Source organism: Scyliorhinus canicula, chromosome 14 (genome assembly GCF_902713615.1).
Source record: "Scyliorhinus canicula chromosome 14, sScyCan1.1, whole genome shotgun sequence".
NCBI classification, from domain to species: Eukaryota; Metazoa; Chordata; class Chondrichthyes; order Carcharhiniformes; family Scyliorhinidae; genus Scyliorhinus; species Scyliorhinus canicula.
The window spans coordinates 49,847,780-49,860,946 of record NC_052159.1 but is presented as its reverse complement, the minus strand read 5'-3'; the positions used below and the strand labels follow the sequence as shown (position 1 = coordinate 49,860,946).

Genomic DNA, 13,167 nt, shown 5'->3' with positions numbered 1-13,167 from the left:
CCCATGATGCTCCGCCCCCAATGGGTTGAGTCCCTGACAACACAAGCCACGTGTGGTCCCAGCTGTCGGGAATCCGGCGCGCTAGCTGTGCACTGTGTCCAGCACCGCCACACTCATCCGGGATCCCTGCCGCTGGCCGGGGAGGCTTCTGCTAGGGCTGGGGGGATTGGTGGGGGGGTGGCCAGGGGGTGGGCTGTGGGGTCGTGGTTGGAGGGTTAGGGTTCATGCACTGCCGCCGCAACGCTTTATGGAGCGACCAGTGCTGGTCGTCAGCCTTGCGCATGCGTGGCCTGGGACCTGGCCATTCTCCAACCCTTTACGGCACGGTCCACGGGAGTTTCACGCAGTGCTGGTTCTGGCCCCTCACCGGTAGGTGCCGGATTCGGTGAGGGGTTCCCGCCAATTTTGCTATTGTGAACCTTTCCAACGGTACTTAGCCTGAAACACAAGAATCCAGCCCCTGGTTTCTAAGTATCCACCAGCCCCTAAACTGGTTGTACACCCTGTGGCACCTCTTCCACTGGGACAATGGTTTGTTCTACCACTTTAATAAACCTCATTGGCCTATCCTGTTTTACCAAGCCTGTCTTCCCCGTATTTTTCTTAAGCCACCAACACTACGACTTCACATGTCCAACTTTATGACAATGACATTTTTAAAATCTTATCTCTCTAATACTATCAGTGGTTTCCTTTTTACTCTGAGGTACACTGACCAACTACACCTCCTCTACATAGACCCCCTGTGAAATTCTCTTGTCCCCAGTTTCTATCCTTCACAGATGGAAATTGATGTTTGGACACTAAACTTTGCTTCATGAACCAATTCAAAATAGTCAGCCATTTCTGCAGCCTGTCTAGTCGTTTTAACCCTCTGATCTTCCATGTGAGTTCTCATTACTGCAGGAAGTGAATCTTTAAATTCCTCCAAAATAATAATTCCTCGACTGAACTCGTGACTGGGGAGTATTTCTTCTTCCTCTAGACCTTCCTCAGCTCCTGCCTTTAACTTCAACCTTGCTCTCATTGCAGTACTAGTTTCTGAAGTTCAAAATCTCTCGCTTTCCTTAGTTTCTGCCATTGCCACTCTCTCTCTCTCCTGCTTGGCTAATCTTTCCCTTTCCATTTCAATGTTCTTCCTTTTCATTTGAAAAACGCTATCTTTTTCTTTGGCTTCATTTGCCATCTCCATTTCTCTCTTGTTTTTGCTTCATTTCCAATTCTTTCATTTTTAATTGGATTTGAGCTAATTCTAACGGGTTAGACTGTGTTACTGGTAAGTTTAAATATTGAACCTTAGTTTATATTATCTCTGCCTTCTTTGCCCCTTTTGGCAAGGCTACCTGCAGTTTCTCTGCCAAACTCAACAGCTTTGCATTCAATTCCCCTTTTATTTATTATTATTTTTAAACATTTTTTTTCCATTGGGGGCAATTTAGCATGGCCAATCCACCTACCCTGCACATCTTCGTAGGGGTGAAACCGACGTAGACCCAGGGCCGGGATCAAACCCGGGTCCCTGGCTCCATGAGGCAGCAGTGCAAACCACTACGCCACCATGCCGCCCCTCGATTCCCCATTTAAACTCTCCGGAGTGATTTCTTTCAACTCATGGACATCCTTTGCAACCATAAGGGCCATTTCCATTCACTCCTTATTCAATATTCCAAACCCGGAAAGAATGCAATCAATCCACACACTCACTGCCCTTACGTCCGATGAATCCAAGCCAAACAAGGAATTATATGCAAGTATTCCAGTCACAAGCCCCCAATTTGTTCCAGATGCCTGGTCAGCTCTGAGCAATGGCTAAGAGGCTGAACCAGAACCGTAACTTTTTAAAGTTTTAAGACAGAAAGAGCAGAAGGATCGACTTGTTCCAGGAGTGATAATACAAGAACTAGAGCTTGGTTATTTTATAAATAAACTTTATTAAAAGAAAAGAAAAGAAAACAACATTTAAAATTTTAACCTTCAACCGTAACAATAACAGATTACATGCAGTTTCTTAACCTTAACACACCTGTTTCCAGTAAACAACACTGTAACTGAACATGCTGATCTCATACCACTTTCAAAAGCAGACAAAGGCAATACTTGCGTTTACGACACTATTTTTCTTCTGGTAGAGACATACGCTCTGAATCTTTATTTCCAAAGCCTGCCTCAGTGGCAACTTTCATGACCTTCTCAGTCAATTTCCAAAACCTTCTCTTGCACCTGTTCAACATAGCATTCCTTCTCTCTCTCTCTCTAAGCTCCGCCCAACCCCTCAAACAAAGGTTCTCTGCTGGGGTTTCCAGGCTTGAATCATCAGCGTCATCGTGGTTGTTGATTGCCCACTCCCATTTATACAAAAGAACAGAACTGTGCTATTGCTGTGCAACTAACCTCCCATTGACGGACCAAGAAACCATCAGACACTGTAATGGCTGGTTAGACAGGAGTGGCTTGAAGAACAATGGATCTGGGGTATTCCCACTAACAGGTTTAAGTCTAACTGGGACAATGCAACTCGGCAGGCATGTGTGTATCCCTCTGACTCTGTTCTAGCACATCTTTTTCCCCCTCAGTCTGCTTAATGCCTAAATTGCCGGCTACATTGGAGTCTAATTTCTGGACCCAATTTCCTAATATCTACCTCATGTGACACAGCCATTTCCACCAAGAGAGTGATAACCCAAAAGATACATAAAACACATAGCAACCAGGTGCACCAAAGATGGCCACCACACCAAATCCCAAGACGAAACAAAGAAAAAATGCAGATACCGTCAGATAGCTATCAACATCCCCTTCACCCCCCTTGCCATCGTATGCTACCACACCTAAATATGCATACAAATAGAAGCAAGACAAGCACAAACAATAAAAATCAACTTCTAACAAACCTGAACAAAACAAGAACTCTAATCTCATTGTCTAAAAAACTACTATAATGAGCTGCAGCCAACCCGTCAACACAGCTTTGGTTAGCTAACTCTTAGGTTAACAGGGAGGCTCCCAATAAGAGTTAAGAAAAATGGTTACAAACAACAAAATTCTAAAACCTTATAAAGCATTCCGCTCCACAGGGAGTTATATTTTTTCCTAACAATCAGAACAGAACCCCACGTAAAACTAAATCCCAAACCTAAGCCAAAACTGGAAAAATTCAACCCCAATAAGAACAAGAAAATACAAAAATAAACATGGAATCCCAACAATGCGACAATTCAATGTCCCCAACACCCACTCAATCATACCGCGCCCAACCCATGGTTCTTAACAAAGAAGTCTGCCTCTCCTGGCACGTCAAATAAATAGTCACTTCCCTTGAAAGTCACTCCAAGCCGTGCCAGATACACCTCACCGAACCGGACTTCACTTTTGTACGGGCGGCCTTGGTTTTGTTGGATGCAGCCTTTTCTTCGCCAGCTCTGCTCCCACGTCTTGGTAAAACCTGCTGGCATGGCCTTCCGATTTGAAGTCACATTGCTCCTTTGCCCATCTCTGAGCACGCTCTTTCTCTTTGAAGCTATGGAACTTCAATATTACTGCATGTGATGGATCCTCAGGACGAGGCCTCTGCCAGAGTGTACAGTGGGCTCGGCGAACTCAGGAGGGGCATGAAACTACCCTCCCCCACAATCTTCACATCTTCTTCTATGCAAAGTACTCCCTTGGGCATTGAGCCTTCCATCCCCTCCAACAGTCTCACAATTCGAATATTTTGCCTCCTGGACCGATTCTCTGAATCATTACCTTGGCCTTCAATGATCTGTTCGCTTTGGCCACCAAAGACATCTCTGCTCCCAGTGAGGCAATCACTGTGTCTTGAAAGGGCCACTTCCATATCTTTTATCGTGGCTCCACGGGCTTTCACCATTTCACTGGTCTTCTCCAGAGCCACTCGGATGGGGCCAAGGTCTCCTTCATCCATTTCTGTAGGTCCTCCGACACAATCCGCCAGTGTTTATCAAATTCCTTCGCCAAGGTACTCAGAAGCACCTCAGTTGTTAGAGGAGTTGCCGGAGCCCTAGAGTCTGGCTCTGCCATTTTAGCTGTTGGCGAGTTCTGAGAGGCCTCCAATTCCATCAACAAACTTCCACTCACCACCTTCTTTCCCTAATGTATCTGGACATTTCAGACATATAGGATCCTTAACCCATTAATTATGTAGGATTGCAAATGAAAATACCCACTGAAACTGAGAGAAAAGGGCAAAAAGTGCAGTACTCTAGCAGGAGCCACCTCGTGCACATCTTTCCCCGACATTGCGCCACCAGAAGTCCCAGCTATGAACTTTATTGAGAATCCCCATTTCCCCCACCATCTTTCCACTTGTTGTTGACTCATTTGATCTGACGTGGTTACTGAACACATCATACCAAGTTTGCAAGTCATTTCGGGCATGACTGATCAAAAAATGCTTTCGGATAGAGGTATTGACTTGATTGGAAACAACATGCAAACTGTTCCTAGATTGTTCACTTCTGCCTAGATCAATCACAGTTTATTCATGTGCACTTGAAATTTTCGACTCTGTACAGGATTGTATTTACCTAAATTCATTTTCATGAGTATAGTCAAAATAATTTCAATTGGGTTTCCCCTCATTCTGTAATCCAGGAAACAAAGCATCTAGTCAAAGCAATTTTGCCATCTGTGTCTTCATAGTTCACCCTATCTAATCTTGAACTTTATTTCAAATATACCCAGGAATTTAGAATATACAAATGTAATATATGGATTTTATATTACGATTTTATTGACATGTTTGGCATTAAAAAAACTAGTGTATGTGAAATAGAAGGTAGACACACCAATATTGATTGCAGTTTCCTGTTTGTCGCCTGTCAGGACCCATATTTTGATTTCAGCTTTCAATAGTGTTGCTATGGTTTCAGGTACTCCATTTTGAAGACGATCTTCAATGGCAGTTGCTCCAAGGAGCAACAGATTCTGAAAAATAGGTTCATGAGAAAATTTATTACACAGATAGTCTCTTGGAAAACAGAACCTGAGTATTTCTGAAAAAAGAAACATGCTGTCAAAGCTTTTCCTCTTTCACGCTTCAGGAGATACATAAGAAAGCCAAATTTCAAGGGAACAACAATTTATACTGCATAAGAAAAAGAGTGCTGATTGACTTGTTGGAAGATTGACTCTGATTGGCCAGGACATTTCCATTGTGATTGCATTAAGTATCGATTGTCCTCCATGCTTTTGTTTATTCAAAAAGATGCATGTCTGTACATATTCCTTTTGCCTGCACATGAATATATGTAGCTTCTATATCAAGCATAAGTGAGATATACTGTGAGCCTAACGGAAATTCTTAAATTGGTTGTTAGTGTAATTCCTAGCACACTTGGGATTGTTCAGCACATGCTTTCCAATTGCAGAATTACATCTAATGTTCGCCATTATGTTATGAGTTTTGCAAGCACGGTCTTGTTGGGTACACTCAACACTCTGCCCATTGTTGTTTGACACAATTCACCATCGTTGGGACATATGTACTTTGTATCACACTGGCACTGTAATTTACTTTTTTAGTTTATTGTTTTAAATTAAGGAGCAATTTAGTGTGGCCAATCCACCTACCCTGCACATCTTTGGGTTGTGAGTGCGAAACCCACGCAGAGAGGGGGGAATGTGCAAACTCCACACGGACAGTGACCCAGAGCCGGGATCGAGCCTGGGACCTCGGCACCATGAGACTGCAGTGCTCACCACTGCACCACAGTGCTGCCTTTGGGCACTGCAATTTATATGCCACATCAGGGCAGCATGGCAGCACAGTGGTTAGCACAGTTGCTTCACAGCTCCAAGATCCCAGGTTCGATTCCCGGCTTGGGTCACTGTCTGAGTGGAGTCTGCATGTTCTCCCCATGTCTGCGTGGGTTTCCTCCAGGTGCTCCAGTTCCTCCCACAGTCCAAACATGTGCAGGCTAGGTGGATTGGTCATTCCAAATTGCCCTCAGTGTCCAAAAATCAAAAATGTTAAGTGGGGTTACTGAGTTACGCAGATAGAGTGCAGGTGTGGGCTAGAGTAGGGTCCTCTTTCCAAGGGCCGGTGCAGACTCGATGGGCCGAATGGCCTCCTTCTGCACTGTAAATTCTATGATTCTATGATTTATATGTTTGTACGGTAGACAGAATGTCTTTTGGCTTGACAGCAGCATTTGGTTTGTGGAAAATATCACTTGTGCTGTCACCACGTGGTAGCAGCATGAGATGGCTAGCTTCACTGTTTCTCAAAGCGAACTGTATGGCCACCCCTTTCGGACCTGCAAGGTGTCCCTTCTATCTCAAATTACTCTGCAAGGGTAAAATATCGCAAAAATTCCAGCAATGGCTGACGCTAGCCGTTTTCGTACTCCTACTATGAAGTGGCAACACGTGGGGTGTTTTCCAGTAACAGGATGCTGCCATAAAGACAAACCACACAAATGCGTAATGTGGTACATGAATTTTAGTACCAGCATGATGCCAGATATGTAGGTCATACGTTCCAATGTCTGGTGAATCATATGAAACACCACCACCCATCAGTTGTTCACAATTTGCAGAATACTGACCCTACTCAGCCATTTGTGTTTCTAAAGCTCAGAAAATAATGTCTAACATTAGATGTGATTCTATTATTGGGCAGAACTTACCGAACAACCTGGATGTGCTCAGAATCACACTAACAATTACAATTATCAGTTGGGCTCACAATGTAGCTTGCTAGACATTAATGTGCAGGGACCTGTCCACTGTAGACTAAAGAAATATGCCCAAACATTGAACCTTCTTTGAATAAACAGAAGGATTGGGTCAATAGCTCCCTGGTGAGGTCACCATGGCAATGCCTCAACCTACCAAAGCCCATTTGCAAATCAATCAATCAGCACCCCTATTCTCTCTCAGTTTAAATTGTTGTTTGCTTTGAAATTTGGCATGCTTGCAGCTGTGCTGATGAGTGCAAGACAAAAATATTTGACAGCATGTCTCATTTTTCAGCAAAAATTAAACATATGTTGAAATTTATTTCACATAAGCAATTACTTATTTCAATCAGAGTGAAAGTGAGACAAATGGTGAATGGGAATGAAATAATCTGACTGTGTAATTGCTCATGTATATTTTGCTACAAAAAAGGCACAATTTAAATGCAAATTGCTATTGCAGTCACAGGACACTGAGGCCAATTCTTACCACTGAAAACAATTAACTCAGCACAGGCGACCAAGGGCTTCAAGTTTGCATGACTTACTGCCACACCTCATGATACAATATATATCCACTGAGCCATCAAAAGGAACAGCACTGACTTCTAGATCTAAAGTTAATTCGCAAGCATGAAAGTACTTTAAACTAATTTTTCCCCGATATGTACAGATTTTCTTAACTAATGTATAATTTCATCCTTTCACTGAGCATTTGTACTGTAAAATGGTACAACATATTGTTAAAAATAAATGAGATTTTCTTTTACAGCTTCAGAAGTTTAAATACTGCTGCACTCTGCTGGATATAGTTCAAATAACACTTTCATTTTACACACAAAAATGACAACATGGAAACAGGCCATTTGTCCCAATCAATCCACCACACGACCAGTCAGCCTAACTTTATCTGCATGTTCTGTTTTCTATACTGTTAGGATCGAGATGAGAGAAGTGCTAGTTTAATTAGCCCCCCCGCTGCACAGATTGCACTATTAGATTAAAAGGTTGATTCACTCACCAAAATGGTCAATTGTTTACTTTAACTTACTGTTACCCAGAATAAAAGAGACTTCAACAAGGTTTCTCCCATTGAACAAACATATTATCGTATTATAAATCCAGCCTTATCAAATAGAAAGGCAATGTTTATTAACATACAGTATGAACTATTAAAGTATGCCAATGACTCCTTCAAGATACACAAAATCATAAAATAAAAGGCAGTTAAAAGTTAATGGTTCAAGGGAAAAGAAGATAGTGGAGTCACTGAAAAAGCTTCCAGGTTATGTGGTTGTTCTCTCAGAGCTAATCTGCAAAACAATCAATGACTCGTGCGCTGCTTTTGAGGCAGGCTCGAGGAACTCTTGCAGCTGCTCTATTGCGGTGTCTAGTGCAACTTATATTCATTTCCAACTGTGGACTGGATCTGGACTGCAAAAGGCTGCTGTTGTCTTCTTTTCACAAGCAGTTGATCCTCCTTCTTCTCAAAGCAAGACAATAAAAATATATCAGCAAATTCACTTTTGGGTTGTAGCCAGTGAAATGAGATGCACTTTAATTGGGACCGAGCTGAAGTATCAGGACAATATAAATGAAGCTCTGTGGGAAACTAGCACAGGCCAGTGCCATGTCAATTGTGTGGTAACTTGACCATGAAAAGGTAGTCGAAATGCGGTGAAAGTTAATCTTCTTTAATATATAAAAATAATGAAGTTTAAAATACAGTATAGACACAAAAATGGAGCAGCTGGCTAAATATCGAAATAACAGTAACTGAATACAATTAGAACTAACGGCAGTTAAATACGAAGATACACAGGTGGTAACAACAACTAATGACTTCAGCAATGGATTTTAAAAAGATGAAGCATACTAATAACACTCTATAACAAATTGCTTTCATGGTCTCTCGCCTTTCCAATGCGCAAGTTTTGAGGCACTGTCCACAACTGTGGCACATGCATGTAACACAGCAGTAATCACAACTCACCTTTTCTATGAGTTCATAGCATTCCTCCAACTTAGTGGTTCTATGCTGAAGAGCTATGCTGGCTTTCTTATAAATCTGTGACCACTGCTTGTAGTCATTCAATTCCAGATCAGTGTACGCAAAACACAACGTCCTTAAACCTGAAAAGGAAAAGATAAGAAAGACTATTTCAATACTAAATACTAAACTGTAAATTAAGGAAATAATTGTGCCATGAACCTAACCTAATCCAATTTAAGAGACAGAGATTGGAAATTTTCATCTGTGTCAGATGCAAAAATGGAGTTGGGAGGGCTGGAAATCGGCGTGTGACTCTACCAGACCAGTTTGCCTATATGTTCTCACCTTCAGATGAGATGACAGTTACCTGTCTTCAAACAGCTGGTAGTCAATTAAGGCTCTCAAAGAGTCGAAAGAAGGGCACAGGGTAGGCAAAGATGACTAGAATTTTCCAGCTGGCAATCGAGGCCACAGCCACCCCAATCCTGTAGCCACCTCTGTTAATTTTCATCTTAATTAAAAAGTCTTTAAGAGTGGCTTCATCTTGAGGCATCCTCTCTCTCTCTTACCATCTCGGACAGCAGGATTACAAACCTCTGTGGGGTGCTGAGCCAGCAGTTCAACAATCGCAACGGGCCACAGACACTGAAATGGTATTGACCCCAAAATAAAAATCCTGCCTAGAGAGTAAGTTAAATTATTTTACAATGAGGAAGTTGATTTGCTGCTAACACTTCCATCGACAGTAACTCCCACCCTGCGATGCTACTCCCCAGCCCTACTCCACACCCCCCATGTACTTGTATGGAGGGAGTTCAGTCTGATTCCTGGGATGGTGGGACTGTCATATGAGTAGAGACTAAATCGGTTAGGATTATATTTACTGGAGTTTAGAAAAGTGAGAGGGGATCTCATAGAAACTTGTAAAATTCTAACAGGATTAGAAAAGTAGATTCAGAAAGAATGTTCCCGATGGTGGGGGAGTCCAGAACGAGGGGTCATAGTTTGAGGATAAGGGGTAAACCTTTTAGGACTGAGGTGAGGAGAAACATCTTCACCCAGAGAGTGGTGAATCTGTGGAATTCGATACCACAAAAAGTAGTTGAAGCCAAAATGTTGTATAATTTCAAGAAGGAATTGGATATAGCTCTTGGGGCTAAAAGGATCAAGGGATATAGGGGGAAGGCGGGATCAGGGTATTGAACTTAATCAGCCATAGTCATAATGAATAGCGGAGCAGGTTTGAAGGACCAAATGGCCTCCTCCGGCTTCTATTTTCTATGTTTCTATTTTTCTAAGTGTCGTAATTCTGTTTAATCTAATGGTCTCAAGGCTGTTTTCAATAGTTTTCCTGATTGACCAGGAGTCTTAGGAACATTTGATATTCTAGATATTTGCCAAATCACAAAAGAGAAAACATCTGTCATATTAACCATATTATGAGTTAGGAATTTAAGATTCTGATAGTGTAGAAACTGGTGTGACTGTGAATATTAATTCACCATATAGGGCAATAAAATGAACCACTATTTAGCTTGCTAGTATAGTAAATTTGCCACTATTTTATTCCATGGCTGGTCGTGGTCAAACACTCATCTACATCACCAAGTGCATGTTATTTCAGTTTTCTTACCTTCTGTAGCAAACTGTTCAAGGTGATTTAATGTCTGAACTCTATGTTCTGATGACTCAGCAAGTCTTTCAAAAACGACATTGTCCTGTTAAATGGCAAAATATTAATTTATTTTATCTTTTAAATATTTCACCTAAATTCTGCAGGAATGCAAGATGATCTGCTTTGAAAATGGCCACCATTTTCTGGTGTCTGGGAAACCTAACTGCAAACTATTATCCATGCAATTGAAAAACCCGTAGGTTGAGGATCTGCACTTTTGCATTATCAAAAGGCAAATATTTTAAAAAGTGAAATCGACTGTTGGGGCAGAATTTTCCATTCCCCAGCTGAGTTGTAAAGCGGGAGTGGTGTAAAATCACATGGACGTGAGTTCCTCCATCCCAACTCAGCCGCAATTTCACTATTCAGGCCCTCAAGTGGCCAAAATGGCCACTTAAAGGCTTACCCTGCCCAGCAGGTTGAGAAACAGAAAAAGGAACAATTCTCCATCTCAGGCAGGAAGCAAGGCTGGGTCGCCTCAATCTGAAGGCCTGTCAGATTTGGGGTGCCCTGCCCAGCCCTCTTGGGCATGGGAGCTGCGGCCCTACCTCAACCGCTCTCCCCGGGTCAAGCCCCAATGTCGCAATCACCCCCTTCCCAAACCCCCAGGGCATCCCCCTACCCAGTAATTGACACTGTTTCCAGTCTGCACCAACGCCACCAAGAGCCCTACCTAGGCCCACCCCCATGTCCTATCCCTGTAACTCCATCTAACGTGCACATCTTTGGAGGTAGATTGGCCACGCTAAATTACCCTTTTAATTGGAGAAAATATAATTGGGTACTGTAAAATCTATTTAAAAAAAAAAAATTTTTGGACTGTGGGAGAAAACCGGAGCACCCGGAGGAAACCCACGCAGACACAGGGAGAATATGCAAACACAACCCAGTTACCCAAGACCAGAATCGAACGAGGGTCCCTCATGCTGTGAGGCAGTAATGCTAACCACTGTGCCTCCGTGCTGCATTTGTATGGCAGGCACGTCATAGAACATACAGTGCAGAAGGAGGCCATTCGGCCCATCGAGTCTGCACTGTCCCACTTAAGCCCTGACTTCCACCCTATCCCCATAACCCAATAACTCCTCCTTAACCTTTTTTTTTGGACATAAAGGGCAATTTAGCATGGCCAATCTACCTAGCCTGCATGTCTTTGGACTGTGGGAGGAAACCGGAGCACCTGGAGGAAACCCACGCAGACACGGGGAGAGCGTGCAGACTCCGCACAGAGAGTGACCCAGTGTGGAATCGAACCTGGGACCCTGACGCTGAGCAGCCACAGTGCTAGCCACTTGTGCTACCGTGCTGCCCGTCAGCTATGCATCAAACATGCATTGCAGTGCCTGAGGAGTTGTGAATGGCACCAAATGTGCAATTATCACCGAACATCCCCATTTATTATCGTACAGTGAAAGGAATATCATTGATGAAGCAGTTGAAGATAGTCTGGTCTGGGAAACTACCCTGAGTAGTGATGCAGTGGTGTCCAGGGACAGACTGGCCTCCAACAATCAATATATATTTCCAAGTCAGGATGGTGGCTTTGTGCTAGGTATGACTCCAACAAGTAGAGAGTTTACCCCCAATTCTCACTGACTTCAATTTGCCAGTGTTCCAGTCAGTCAAATGCTGCCCTATTTCAGGTGCAGACATTCCCACCTCACCTCTGGGATTCAAATTTTTTAATCGTGTTTGGACCAAGACTGTAATGAGGAGGGGAGCTGAGTGGACCTGGCAGAACCCAACTGAACACCAACGAGAAGGTTATTGCTGTAGTGTTGCTTGAAAGCACTGTCGACAATACCTTCCATCACTTTGCTAATGATAGAGTGGAGGTTGATGGGGTGATAATTGACCAGATGGGATTTGTCCCTTTTTTGTGAACAGGATAATCCTGGGAAATGTCCACATTGTTGGGGAGATGCCAGTATTGTAGCTGTACTAGAACAGCTTGGCCAACAGGATGCAACTAGTTCTGAGGCACAAATATGCAAATTGCCATCCCACTGATATCAACTGTCTTAGCACAGAGGATATGAAGCTTTTCAGTTTTTGTGAATTTAGGACTTAATGAAACATGAATGGGATGAGTGTTATTTTTGTATGTACAGTATTTACAAATGCTTTGAATTCTCCTTGAACACAAAATGTTAAAATAAAGATTACTTAAAAAAAAACCTAAATGGTAATCAGAGCTGGGAACAGCCTTACAGATTTGTGCTATTTGTGTGGTTGAACAAATTGAACAGAATACTTACTGCTCCTTTGCAGTACAGGCGGATCGTTCCTGATGGCATTTTAACAATCACCGACATTCGCTTCCTGGTGCTATTGGTCGTAAAAACAAACAAATTCACTTACACAATTGTGAACAAAAATAGTATACACCAGCTAAGCCACAAAATTCTGTTTTCTTCATAATAAATAACTTCCTCGTTATTGAGGATTACTAACTGACAAAGTTGAAGGTGCACAGAGCACATCACTGATGTGTCCTCAATTTCTGTAAAACTTTCTGACTCTATGAAAAATATAACCCAAATTGTGGATATAATAAAAGTAAGCCCACAGTCTAACAAAGTTTAACAGCCACAAGTCAATTTTGAGAAGGTTTGGCCTGCATTACCCTGACATTTATTTCGAACCGTCCCTATTTCATCCTCATAAACTGAGACTTGACCAAGTGCATCCGCTACAGAGTCTCATATCAAAACAGATAGAGAAAAATTATGGACCATTATTTTCATAATTAACAGTTAAGTTCAGATCTCAATGAATATCTACTCTTAGCCCCAATGTGC

General features: G+C 42.5%; 1 protein-coding gene across 7 annotated transcripts in view; it reads right to left on the bottom strand.

Moving 5' to 3' along the window:
- The window catches only part of atp8a2 (ATPase phospholipid transporting 8A2), a 792,435-nt gene that overhangs the window by 414,774 nt on the left and 364,494 nt on the right, over positions 1–13,167 (bottom strand). For all 7 annotated transcript variants that reach the window (XM_038818743.1, XM_038818747.1, XM_038818746.1 and 4 more), the window contains 4 exons: positions 12,625–12,694; positions 10,325–10,409; positions 8,692–8,831; positions 4,806–4,944 (listed from right to left, as the gene is read on the bottom strand). In XM_038818743.1, the coding sequence (XP_038674671.1) occupies positions 4,806–4,944; positions 8,692–8,831; positions 10,325–10,409; positions 12,625–12,694 (434 nt within the window). The remainder of the gene's footprint in view (positions 1–4,805; positions 4,945–8,691; positions 8,832–10,324; positions 10,410–12,624; positions 12,695–13,167) is intronic.